We start from the raw sequence: 14236 nt of genomic DNA, 5'->3' as shown, positions 1-14236 counted from the left end.
ACTCTCCTGGTACCCTGGCACGCGCACACACACACACACACACACACACAAACACACACGCACACACAACGCACACATACACAAGGTCCATTCAGGCAGCGGAACTGGTTGTCACGCCGATAACAATCCCACACTTCTCCTCAAACATGCACTACGGACACAAATTAAGGAGTGGGTATTTAATCCAAATGAGGAATGTGTGCGTCCTACTCATGGCATTCCCAGAGAGAACAAGAGCGAGAGAAACTTTGGAGGGATGCAAGAAAATCAATGAGCACCACTTAAGAGTTGTTACATCGGTTATTAATTAGATAGCTAGATGGACAAATTCTGCGGATGGATAGGTCGATTGATTGTGCAATGTGAAGTATCACACACACAGAGGGGAGTTGTAGGAGTATATTGTGACATTTGAGACAATCTATTCCCAAACATTTTAAATACTGTAGATGCCGAACCAAATAAAAAATCTTTAGTGTTCTGAAAAGAATGACATACAGTAAGTATCTTTTTTCCCCTTTTATATATTTAGCCCTTTAATGCCTGACCAATCAAGGAATAGCCAGAAAAATCAGATTTTGGGGAACTGAGATGTTTATTAAAACCCACTCAAGATGCCAATTAGTTATGACACGCCCGGTTGGCCATCGTTGGCTGCAGATGCACATAACATAGCTTGTACAATCAGTGCTGCGGGAAATTTAGCTCGCTCAAAAGTCATCGTGTGACTGTCGTGATAGTACGTCATACAATTTTAAAAACTTACACTTATGCCATGTAATTTTATTTACTTTTTTCTCCATGCATCCATCCATCCATCATCTACCGCTTATCCGGGGCCGGGTCGCGGGGGAAACAGCTTTAGCAGGGAAGCACAGACTTCCCTCTCCCTAGCTACTTCGTACAGCTCTCCCCGGGGGATGCCGAGACGTTCCCAGGCCAGCTGGGTGACAGTCTCTCCAGCGTGTCCTGGGTCTTCCTCGGGGTTTCCTCCCAGTGGGACATGCCCTGAACAACTCATCAGGGAGGCGCTCAGGAGGCATCCAAATCAGATGCCAAAGCTACCTCATTTGGCTCCTCTTGATGTGGAGGAGAAGTGGCTCGACTCTGAGCCCCTCCCGGATGACCGAGCTTCTCACCTTATCTCTCAGGGCGAGCCCGGACACCCTGCAGAGAAAACTCATTTTGGCCGCTTGTATCCGGGATCTCGTTCTTTCGGTCACGACCCATAGCTCGTGACCATAGGTGAGGGTTGGAACGTAGATCGACCGGTAAATAGAGAGCTTCGCCCTTTGGCTAAGCTCCTTCTTCACCACGACAGACTGATACAACGTCTGCATCACAGCAGACGCTGCACCGATCCGCCTGTTGATCTCCCGCTCCCTCCTGCCCCCACTCGTGAACAAGACCCCAAGATACTTAAACTTAAACAGTACCACATCATCTGCAAAAAGCAGAGATGCGATACTGAGGCCACAAAAATGGACCCCCTCAACGCTTCGGCTGCGCCTACAAATTCTGTCCATAAAAGTTATGAACAAAACCGGCGACAAAGGGCAGCCTTAGCGGAGTCCAACCCCCACTGGAAACGATTCCGACTTACTGCCGGCAATGCGAACCAAACTCTGACATCGGTGGTAAAGTGACCGAACAGCCCGTATCAGGGGGTTCGGTACGCCATACTCCCGAAGCACCCCCCACAGAACCCCCCGTGGGACACGGTCAAATGCCTTCTCCAAGTCCACAAAACACATGTAGACTGGTTGGGCAAATTCCCACGTCCCCTCGAGGACCCTGCTAAGGGTGTAGAGCTGGTCCACTGTTCCACGGCCAGGACGAAAACCACACTGCTCCTCCTCAATCTGAGGCTCGACTTCCCGACGGACCCTCCTCTCCAGCACCCCTAAATAGACCTTACCAGGGAGGCTGAGGAGTGTGATCCCTCTGTAGTTGGAACACACCCTCTGGTCCCCATTTTTAAAAAGAGGGACCACCACCCCGGTCTGCCAATCCAGAGGCACTCTCCCCAATGACCACGCGATGCTACAGAGGCGTGTCAACCAGGACAGCCCCACAGCATTCAGAGCCTTGAGGAACTCCGTGCGGATCTCATCCACCCTGGGGCCTTGCCACCGAGGAGCTTTTTAACCACATCAGTGACTTCAACCACAGAGATAGGGAGTCCACCTCAGGATCCTTAGACTCTGCTTCCTCCGAGGAAGGCGTGTTGGTGGAGTTGAGGAGGTCTTCGAAGTACTCTGCCCACCGGTTCACAATGTCCCGAGTCGAAGTCAGCAGCGCCCCATCCCCACTGTACACAGTGTTAGTGGTGCACTGCTTTCCCCTCCTGAGACGTCGGATGGTGGACCAGAATTTCCTCGAAGGAGTCCGGAAGTCGGCTTCCATAGCCTCACCGAACTCTTCCCACGCTCTGGTTTTTGCCTCGGCGACCACCGAAGCTGCGTTCCGCTTGGCCAGTCGATACCCGTCAGCTGCCTCTGGGGTCCCACAGGCCATAAAGGCTCGATAGGCTTGACGGCATCCCTATCTGCTGGTGTCCACCAGCGAGTACGGGGGTTGCCGCCACGACAGGCACCAACCACCTTACGGCCACAGCTCAGATTGGCCGCCTCAACAATAGAGGCACGGAACATGGTCCACTCGGACTCAATGTCCCCCGCCTCCCTCGGAACATGGGAAAAGCTGTCGGAGGTGGGAGTTGAAACTCCTTCTGATAGGGGATTCTGCAGACGCTCCCAACAAACCCTCACAATACGTTTGGGTCTGCCAGGACGGACCGGCACCTTCCCCCATCATCTGAGCCTACTCACCACCAGGTGGTGATCAGTTGACAGCTCCGCCCCTCTCTTCACCCGAGTGTCCAGAACATGCGGCCGCAAATCCGATGATACAACTACAAAGTCGAACTGCGGCCTAGGGTGTCCTGGTGCCTTATGTTTGAACAAGGTGTTCGTTATGGATAATCCGTGACGAGCACAGATGTCGAATAACAAAACACCACTAGAGTTCTGACCGGGGGGGCCCTGCAGGTCTCACTGTCATTGCCCACATGAGCATTGAAGTCCCCCAGCAAAACAAGCAGGAGTACTCTCCAGCACACCCTCCAAGGACTCCAAAAGGGTGGGTATTCTGAGCTGCTGTTTGGTCCATATGCACAAACAACAGTCAGGACCCGTCCTGACTGACAGGACCCGTCCTCACCGTGAGCAACTCCAGAGTGGAAGAGAGTCCAACCCCTCTCGAGAGAACTGGTACCAGAACCCAGGCTGTGTGTGGAGGCAAGTCCGACTATATCCAGTTCGGAAATTCTCTGCCTCACACAACGGTTTGGGCTCCTTCCCTGCCAGAGAGGTGACATTCCATGTCCCAAGAGCTAGCTTCTGCACCCGAGGATCGGACCGCCAGGGTCCCCCTCTCATGGGTGGTGAGCCCATGGGAAGGGGGACCCACGTTGCCTCTTCGGGCTGTGCCCGGCCGGGCCCCATGGGTGTAGGCCCGGCCACCAGGCGCTTGCCAACGAGCCCCACCTCCAGGCCTGGCTCCAGAGGGGGACCCCGGTGACCCGCGTCCGGGCAAGGGAAACTTAGATCCATTTATTGTAATCATCATCAGGGGTCTTTGAGCCGTGTTTTGTCTGGCCCCTCACCTCGAACCTGCTTGCGATGGGTGACCCTGCCAGGGGCATAAAGCCCCAGACAACTTAGCTCCTAGGATCATTGGGACACACAAACCCCTCCACCACGGTAAGATGATGATACTTTTTTCTGTTTTGAATAAATGCGTTTTTATAATGTCTTGAATTTGTTTAAAAAAGAAACTGTTTATTTTTCACTAATGAAGGGTTCGCTGAACGTGCACATGAACTGTGTGGGTTTGGTACCTCTAACAAGGTTAAGAACCACTGGTTTATATCATTCAACTCAGTCAGAGGTCACAGGCCAAATTCCACGTCTAGTTGCATAACTATCTGTGATTTAATTAAATGGGAGAGTGCAGAAAAAGATCTTAATTTAACCCTATCATGCCAATTGTATCATATTTGATACATGCATTTTCATTTTGTAACATTCTTTATATTAAATTGAATCATTTGTATTAAATTTGATACTGCAGGTTTAAAATATGATTTTCCCCCAATTTTCATTTTCAGATGTAATCTACATAATGCTTATAAATGGAATGCGACAAATATCTAAAACAACATGATATGACAAAAATGCTTTTGTGGATTTCGTTATAAGTAGAGCTGTCAGTTTAGTGCGTTTTTATTGGCATTAATTTAAATGAATTTTAACGGGATTAAAATTTTTCTCGCGAGATTAACGCGGCACATGTCACAAGTGGATGTTACGTTGCTCTATAAATACACCAGAAACAAAACAACAAGCGCGCTGCAGAAGTCCACGCCCATGTCTGTTTTGCCAGCCACGGCAGCGCGAGACACCGAAAACTGATACTTAAAGAGTTTATGAATGGAAAGTTTACTTTTATAAGTTGCCATATTGCTCCACTGACAAGACCAAAGTTATCTGTTCTTCTCTCTCTCTCTGTACCATACAGGTATACGATGTATGCCACTGACGCGATTGTTACTTGTTTGGAACTATTTTGTGTGGAAGGTTACAGTGTTCTGTGTCCATGTAAATAGAGCAGGTGGAGCTTCTCTGTGTTCGTCTGACAGTGACAGTGCGTTACAGTGGTAGCGACCTAGCCAAAGTAAAATGTTTCCAGTGTTGTCATCGAACCAAGTGTAGTCATTCGAAATGAGGTCTACACAAAACCGTAGAGAGACTTCCGCGCAAGAAGGACCAATACAATCAACATAGCCTGACTGTGTTAGGGGGAGTGAACCCCCCCGCCCCCTTTCAGAATGATTTGCCCCTGCAGCACCTGGGAAGTGCGTGTGCTTGTTTGTACGGCCGGCAGTTTCCAATACAGCGGCACATAATGAACACTGGTGTCCGGCGTCTCGTTATTCTTCAACAAACATACAGAAACAGACTACTGTGTTCAAAGCAAACTTGAGAAAAATGAAGTATGCAACCATGGTTTAAATCCACTATAGGCTGAGTACTATTGTGCCTTAGATGTGCACTTTACAATGTTATATTGCTCTGTTTTGATTTCATAAAAAAAGCTGTTAAAGCAGCTGTTGTGTGACAAAATATTTTTTTCACCGTTATTGATGGACAGTAATATTGTGTGAGAGATTATGTGTGAATAAATGCACCAAGTGAAAAATGTTTATGTAAAATTGAAAATCGAAATTCAGTATTCAGTAAATATTTGCATTTGGCACATAGAAAACTGATTCATGATTCCATGTTGATGAGAGCATTAAAATGGGGAAAAAATAGGACGAAAATGTAAAGGGAAATTCAGAAACGATAAAAAATGTGTGACCCTGAATTATTCTCTCTTAATCATTTCAGGATCCACAGATAAGATTATCCTACCTCACCCTGCAACACTTGAACCAACTACGCTACAACTCGAAAGTACAAAGGGGAAGGGTGACCGGGAGCGGCAGTGGGTGACTGGTATAGGAACCTGGGGCGGCTCACATCCCAACACACTGAGAGACCATCCATGTGTGGCCATCTTCCTTCAATGCCAACTCACAAGCAGACGGCCGGTGAGTCATCCGGGAGAAAAACCAACCAGAAGCTCTCTTTGACTCTTGCTATGCACAGGAGGCTTGCCACGTGATAAACAATGCACTCCATTGGCCACTCCTGCACCCGACACGCATCTCTCGCATATGTCCGATAAGGTCAATGCACTATTGACTGAAGAATAGCAAGACACATTTGTGTCAGACGACAATATGTTGTTCATGTATCGCGTCATTGTGGACAATCTTCCCCTTCATTCGGAACTGCACCGAACGTTAGCTCTTTTTTGTTATGTGGCCACCTTCAACCTCTGCACAAGAATGAAATCATTTCATGGAGTATCTTGGTAAAGGGAAAAAAAAGTAACTAACGTTACATCTCGAAACTTTCGGATACATTTTGTATGCGGTTCACAGCATGTTCATATGTTAATGTCATGAAAAATACATGCATCGACACAGTAAGAGCTGCATGAATAATGCAGAGTGGCTTTTGGCTCGGATTCCTTCCCACATAAAGTGCCCCTGCTGCGGTGAATTGATTTAATGTGAACAATTCCACAATGGACCTACAGTTTAACTGTGCATGTTCATCCAGTGGCTCAAGTTTAAATTAAAGTGAAGTCTCGTGAATGAGTATCAACGTTCTGCAAATGACATCAGAACGTTGCAAGTATTAATAAAATATTTGCATATTAAACAATGATGAATTCATGTTGAATGAATAAAATACAAAGCGTAATTAATTATTTACAGCAATAATAAAGCCGACAGTAATATCATTAAATATAATGTCAACGATCTAACAGTTTGCTTATCATGACTTTATGCATTAATCCGATGGGCATTGCGTATCTGGTGGGTGTGCCTTGGGCACCAAGATACAGTATAATTCAGCCAGACATACTACCCGTTGATTTCACAGCAGAAGACCCTTGCAAGTAAGCTGCAAAATGTAGATGTTTTACGCAGAGGATAAAGAATCTATCCTTGTGGGTATTATTTTTGCCAGACAGAAATCATAAAACTCACTTTTAGGTCAAGGTACCATGGAAGCTGTGAATAGAGTTTGTGTTTTGTGGCTCTCGCTTACTGGATCTGCTGGGCTGCTTGGAGACGGGCAGGGAGACCTCGGTGAGGGGCAAGATGTACACCTCGGGCCCATTGTGGCAGGAAGGCGAAAGGTCCGCCTGGTACTCCTCGGCCTCGGCGTTGTCAAACTCCTGCCGAGTACGTACGCAAACACACACACACACACACACGCAAACAGGGGCCATTATTCATGCCTCCGCCCAAGCGAGAGACAATGGTGCCACTGTGAGCAGGCGTTCCAATGCCCACCTACCCACGCGCCCATAAGTCATGTGTGCATTGCATTGTGCATCGACGCTCGTTAACGTGCACAAGTTCGTCTTGTGCACTTGCTCACTTGCCCCACGTCAGCACTTTTGATTACCAAACGGGAATTGCGCACAATGCACGGCGACATTTTGATGAAGAAGCATACAGTTTATGTTTCTTTTGGCTTCATTGTGAATGAATGAAGGCCATCTGTTTATCTGTGGTATATGAGATACAGTAAATGTGAACGGGGAAATCTCTCGGATTATGTAATATTTAACGCTTGCCCCCATTTGATTTGTCGTGCTGCAATAACAACAACAGCTTGTTTGTGAAACATCTACAAATTAGTGTTGAGAGACTTATTAGCTGACAGGCGTTGTAATATGGAAAATTTTCTTTTTAGTTGCTTTTATAGAAATTGTTGAAGCAAGTTCGGCTGAACTAAAATAAAGCATTTTTTAGAAAATAATTACTGTGATAAATAATGACAAATGTGCTGCAAAAAAATAATTAAAGCGAACTGATATTAAACAACAAAAGTCAAAATGTCATAATCATAACAGAAAATCAATTAATTGTCAATTAATTGATTAATTATCAATTAATGGGCAGTTTAACTGTGTTAATTAATTGATTAATTATCAATTAATTGATTAATTGATGCCCCTCTTCTGTGCATCTGTGCTCCAACTTTTTAAAATCCATTACGGTACAGTTCAGTTGTATTTAATGTTTAAATTCAGTATATTTGCATTTACTGTAACCTTGAATAACCTTTTTTTAAACATAAACATTGACGTCATCTTTTTCCCCCTTCAACTTATGTTCAATGTGTTTTCATTGAACCGTTATGTATGAAGGGTTGGAAAGTTTTTTCCTTAGTTTAGTTTGTTTGTTTATTGAACATAAAACATATACAGTAATAATTTGACAGAAAATAAGGTAGATAAAATAGTAAAAAGAAAGAAATCAGTCTTCATTCAACACAGTTATTATGTTCAAGGGAGTAGGAAGAAGTAAAAAACTTGTCTAGTCCTACCCCGTTATGTGTTTATATCTAATAAATCATTTTTATATCAATCAGAAAAGAAAAAAAAGCAAGAAGAAAGAAGTCTCCATTAAGGCTCATACTTAACCCTTAACCGTGATATTTTTTACAACTTTTGGTTTGTATCGGGATTATATACATCCACACCCTGGCACTCTTGTGTCAATTTTGCCTTGCATTCATAATGGATATTTCAATACCTTTGTCTATTTATCAACTTAGTTCTGATTTATCTGATTTAGATTGGTAAAGGGTAACCCATAAATGTCATTCTGTCAGAATACTGTAATGCTCCCCTACCTCCAGCAGAGAGAAGTAAAAGCAGCCTTTCAGTGCTACTTTGTTATCTGCAGAGGAGCTGAAAATCCAAACATGTCTCGGATGACTTGCATATGACATCTACAGTCTGAAAAAAATTGCAGTGATTGTTGCATTTTGTCTGTGGACGCAGCAACTTTTAGGACTTCAAGAGAACTTGACGCTTATGTGAAGCAGGGAAAACAAATCGTTTTCAGCTGAGATATTTGTCTGTCAGTGCTTAGCATCTAGTTTTGTTTCTCAGTCGGCCGTTCTGAACCATCTGCCGCTCTCCGGCGGGCATGATGGAGAGGTTGGTGGTTGGGGTCCGAGGGGGGGGGGTGAGTGGGCACCTGGCTGCGAGTCAGTCAGTCCCGCTCACAGCCCCCAGGAGAGCTTTTCGTTTTATCCATTTTAGACAAGCTCTTCAGTCTCTGGCCCGCCCGCATTGGAGAGGGAGAGTGTTGAGTGCTTTTGATGCTGATACTTGGATGCAAACTCAACTTTTCCCAGTGAAACTGCTTGTGGGATGGTTGGAAGCTGCCAATTATGGGTGTCCTCAAATTACAAGCATTCCCATTTTTGCATTGCATAGATTGTTCTCATGTTTAGCCCCTTTCTGATTTATTGAATTTCCCCTCAAGTATCCATAAAGGAATATCACGTATCTAATTTTGATTTTATTACATTTTTATTTATTGAACTTACCCTAATGGAATCAATACAGGATTATTTTATCCCTTCATATGTCCACCCATTCTCTGTCCGCTTATCCTCACAAGGGTTGCGGGCATGCTCGGGGTTATCCCAGCTGTCCTCGGGCAGTAGATGGGGTACACCCTGAGCTGGTTGCCAGCCAATCGCAGGGCACACGAAGACGAACAACCATTCACACTCACAATAACACCAAAGGACAATTTAGAGGGTTCCATCAACCTGCCATGAATGGTTTTGGAATGTAGGAAGACACCTGAGTAAGTGGAGGAAACCCGAGCAGGCAAGAACATGCAAACTCCACACAGGAAGGCCTGAGCCAAAATCAAACCCTGCACGTCTGTACTATGAGGCAAACTTACTAACAGGCTGACCACCGTGGTGGTTTATTTTATATCATTTTAATTGTGACTTTTGGGTATCAATCTTGGATTTCCACTCGGAAATCAAAAATAGATCGATCCATCATTTTTTCCACTTATCCAGGGACAGGTTGCGGCGACAACAGCTTTAGGAGAAAAACCGAGACTTCCCTCTCCCCAGCCACTTTTTCCGGGAAAAGAGGTACCACCACTCCGATCTGCCAATCGAAAGGCACTCTCCCTGATGTCCATGCGATATTGCAGAGGCAAGTCAACCAGGACAGCCCCATAACATCTATAGCCTTGAAAAACTCTGGGCGAATCTCACCCACCACCAGAGCTTTGCCACAGAGGAGCTTTTTAACCACCTCGGTGACTTCAACCTCAGAGATAGGAGAGCCCACCTCAGAGTCCAGACACTCCCAACAAACCCTCACAATACACTTGGGTCTGCCAGCTCGGACTGGCATCTTCTCTCTCTCTTAACCCGAGTGTCCAAAACATGCGGCCGCAAATCCGATGATACTCCCACAAAGTCAATCATCGAACTGTGGCCAAGGGTGTCCTAGTGCCAAGTCCTCATATGGACACCATTATGTTTGAACATGGTGTTCATTATGGACAATCTGTGACAACACAAAAGTCTAATAACAAAACACCACTCGATTTCTGACCAGGGGGGTCGTTCCTCCCAATCACACCCTTCCAGGTCTAACTGTCACATGAGCATTGAAGTCCCCCAGGAGAATAATGGAGAGCCCACAGGGAACGCTCTCACACCCTCCGAGAACTCCAACAAGGGTGGTCACTCTGAACCGCTGTTAAGTGCATTGGCACAAAGAACAATCGGGACCCGTCCCACCACCCAAAGGCAGAGGGAGGCTACCCTCTCGTCCACCTGTGTGAACCCCAATGTACAGTCACTGAACTGGGAGGCAATGAGTAAGCCCACACCGGCTCAGCACCTCCCAACGTGGGGAACCCAAGAGTTGAAGAGAGTCCAACCCCTCTCTAAAGAACTGGCACCAGAGACCAGGCTTTGTATGGAGACAAGTCCGACTATGTCAAGTCAGAACTTCTATGCTTCACACACCAGCTCGGGCTCCTTCCCTGCAAGGGAGGTGACATTCCATGTCTGTAGAGCTGGCTTATGCAGCCGAGGATCGGTGCTGATTCAGAGAAATAAGTGAACCAAAATACTAGACAGCACTATCCAAGAGTCATAGGACACAATATGAACATATTCTTATCCTTAACCTTAGCAGCAACACTTAGAATAAACCACAAGGTGATGCTACCGCTTAATTTTAAACAAAGAATTAAAAAAACTCCCTCTTGCCCTCGCCATTTCGTGTCCATCAGACAGAAGTGCTCTCATGAGCCTTGCTTTTTTTTGTGTTTGTTTTGTCACTTTGTGTTTGTTGTTACGTCGTGTGGACCTGATGTGGACCTTTTCAGCATTTTTTGGCCACGACATTCATCAAGGAGGAGACTCTGTGCTTGGTGGTTGCGCCTTCTCGGCAGCATGGGTATACCAGCACTGTTTTGGACTGGGATGAATGTCTGCGCCATTTGACTGTCGTTGCCGGACAGTCCCGGAGCGCTTGTGTCTTGCGCCTGTAATGGGCAGATTTTTTCACAGCCCCGCTTTGTTCAGCGGAGAGATCGGTGCTATTGAACGGTCTGCAGCTGGATGGATATATGGCTTGAGGAGCCGACAATGAGAAGAAAGGAGCGTTAGCGCGGAGCGCTGATGCAGATTTGGAACTGGGAGTCGCGGCTTGGAGTTTGAAGCGCATTACGTGGGACAGGACAAGGGAACTGATCTCTTTTCGTCAATGGACGCTACAACTTTGTGTTTGCTTTCAAAACTTAGCTTGCAGCAGATGTGTGCACATTCTGAGCATGACGTCTCTGACCCTCTGGTGAAAGGACACTTTGATCCTCTCCTCTTTCATCTGTAACTGCTTCAGACAACAAAGTGTATGCAGAAAAATGGTGATTGCACGACTGTCTGTGTCCTATGTGTTGTGTTATTTTGACTTGTTATTTTGATAAAACGGCGCCGCGAGAGTGGCTGCCTTTCCAGCAGCTCCTATATTTTGTTGTTCTACTTCTTTCCCTTTCGTAACTTTGCTGCTGTGAATTGGGAATTTCTCCATTGCGAGACTAATAAAGGTTTTCTTATCTTATCTTACATCTTGGGGAGGTGAGTAGTTTTACACAGCAAAACTTTTATTATACATGGGTTTAATGTCTTTTTAGACTTATGTTCCACTTTGGAGTTTCCACTGCGTCAAGCGCACCCCCGCCCCCCAAGGCGAGCTCACCTTAAAGCCGATGTCACCCTTCTTGCAGCACAAGCAGGCCAGCATGAGGAAGACGAAGGCGAAGAGGCCGGAGAAGGAGACCACAACCACGGCAAGGGACGAAGGCCATGACAGCTCGCTCAGCGGAGCTCCATCTGCACACATGCAGCCACGAGCAACATGAAGGTAAAGGTTATTAATCCTTTACACAAACAGAAGAAAAGTCCATATTAGGCTCCTCTAAATCATGCATTTCCACTTTGCATAACCTTTGGACTGTACAAAGTGGAGCCACGACCTCAGCATTGTGAGGTCAATGCGCTAACCACTCGACCACTAGGCCGCCCTATATATTCATTCATTTTCCGATCCGCTTCATCCTCACAAGGGTTGAAGGGGGTGCTGGAGCCCATCCCAGCCGTCTTCGGGTAGTAGACTGGGGACACCCTGAATTGGTTGCTAGCCAATCGCAGGGCACACACAGATGAACAACCATCCACGCTCACACTCACACTTAGCGACAATTTAGAGCAGTGGTCCCCAAACTTTTTCCTGTGAGGGCCACATAACTTTTCGCTTCTCTGATGGGGGCGGGGGGTCAGTTTGTAACAGCAAAAGTGTGACTGCAAGAGTTCCTAGACGTAAAAATGTATCGTTTCCCAGAAACCTACACAAAATCAAATAACTTTTTTTGATACACTTGCGGTATTAAAGACGTCTTTCTTCTCGGGACACACCACCTCCGCGACAGCATTCATGCATTTCTTGACAAACTCTCCTTACCGCTGCTTGCTATCAGTTGAGCAAACCGAAAGCTAGCCCGAACAGATGGCTGATGGTTCAGCTGAGCTTGGCGTACAAATGTATTTTGCTGAGCTAACATTCCTCTTTTTAGCGTTGACACTTTGTCTGCTCTCATTTGCCCATGCAAAAAATCGTACTTGTTGTCGTGACGGGATTCATAGTGTCTCCGCAGATTGTATTCTTTGAATACCGCCACCGAGAGATGAGACAGACAATCTTTTCTTTGCATTGAAAAAAAAAATGTTTCTCCATTTTAGGTTAAATTCACTGTATTCCGAATATTTTTTTTTCTCTTAGCTCACCTTTTCGCCATGATTACATTCTCTTTGAGAGGGATGGGTTCAGGATTTTTTTTTCTGGGGTTGCCAGATAACGGCACAGACCGCAGAAGGATGGAACAAATGTCACGTTATATGTGTTTATGAAATTGGTACTAGCTAATAGTTAATCATTAAAATAGTTCATAACTAAGGAATATTTTATTGCAAAAGCCAAATTTTATGATAAAATACAAATATACATAGATGAAAAATAAATCAAAAGACTCTCTGGTATTGTTCAGGGGGGCCGGACCAAATGTGGAGGCAGGCCGGATCCGGCCCACGGGCCGTAGTTTGGTGACCGCTGATTTAGAGCGTTCAATTTGCCTGTCATGCATGTTTTTGGAATATGGGAGGAAAGCGGAGTACCCGCAAAAAACCCACACAGGTCCGGGGTGAACATGCAAACTCCACACAGGAAGGCCAGAGCTGGAATTGAACCCGGTACCTCTGCACTGTGAGGTCGATGCGCGAACCACTGGACCGCCCCATATATGTGTGTGTGCGTGTGCGTGTGCGTGTGTGTGTGTGTGTGTTTGTGTGTGTGTGTGTGTGTGTGTGTGTGTTCACCAATGCAGATGACAGATGGTGTTCTCCAGTCGTAAGCCACCACTACAAGTATAATTTTTAAAAAAAAGTCTAATTGAGCGTTGAAGCCATTTATTATGAGTGTCACCAGTGCAATCAATGAAGCTATTATAATGACCATCCCTCGTGGAAATGTCTCAATGTCTCCCCAGTCACACGCTTTTCAGGCGCCTGCATTACAAATGTCTTTGAGGTCACTACGGCAGGAGTCAGCAACTTGTAGTGTTAGTCTCCATTTCATTAGGAAAGAAGCCCTCTGGAGATACATAGCAGCTTATCGATTTCTCCCGAACGGTTAATGGTTTAAAATGAGTTAGTGGCTTGTTACAATGAATGAATTCGGCCCCATATCATCTGTCAGATGCAGGGAAATGTATGAGGCAACTGTTTGGACTTGTCGTGCCTCTGTCGCCATTTTAAGTCTTTTACTTTGTCGATAGGGTACACGGAGTGTTCTAAAAGTCACTTTGCATTCCTTTTTTCCTATTTTGTTTCAGAGATCATTCAGGCAGACGTGAGGCCGTCAGAGTTTGACATCTTTACCTTTGCACTATTTGTGAGCATGCCTATCGCTCACCAACTCACTCCTGATAAGCCTTGCAAAATGTTCGCCCGGCAACAAGGTTTTTGATTAGACTGCAGTTCAACGCCAGTTTGAGAAGCTTGAGGGCCATCACACTACTCCAACGTTATACTGTATGACAATCAACACAATGGTGAGTTTTTCAAATCTGCTTTTATTTTTGGTAAACAACGCAGCAGGTATTGATGAAAAGTTATTTCAGTAATATGATACTGATGGAGAAAGACAAACT

At 45.7% G+C, this 14236-nt stretch overlaps 2 protein-coding genes across 2 annotated transcripts in view; both read right to left on the bottom strand.

Moving 5' to 3' along the window:
* Positions 1–14236, bottom strand: part of LOC127590232 (G-protein coupled receptor family C group 5 member C-like) — a 140807-nt gene that overhangs the window by 90904 nt on the left and 35667 nt on the right. The gene's annotated exons all lie outside the window — the stretch shown is intronic.
* aatka (apoptosis-associated tyrosine kinase a) overlaps positions 1–14236 on the bottom strand; it is a 33471-nt gene that overhangs the window by 9733 nt on the left and 9502 nt on the right. The window contains exons 2-3 of the mRNA XM_052049616.1: positions 11731–11864; positions 6729–6858 (exon numbers count right to left, since the gene is read on the bottom strand). Coding sequence (XP_051905576.1) covers positions 6729–6858; positions 11731–11864 — 264 coding nt within the window. The remainder of the gene's footprint in view (positions 1–6728; positions 6859–11730; positions 11865–14236) is intronic.

This window comes from Hippocampus zosterae, chromosome 17, assembly GCF_025434085.1.
Source record: "Hippocampus zosterae strain Florida chromosome 17, ASM2543408v3, whole genome shotgun sequence".
Lineage (NCBI taxonomy): Eukaryota > Metazoa > Chordata > Actinopteri > Syngnathiformes > Syngnathidae > Hippocampus > Hippocampus zosterae.
This window is presented reverse-complemented; position numbering and strand designations above follow the sequence as displayed.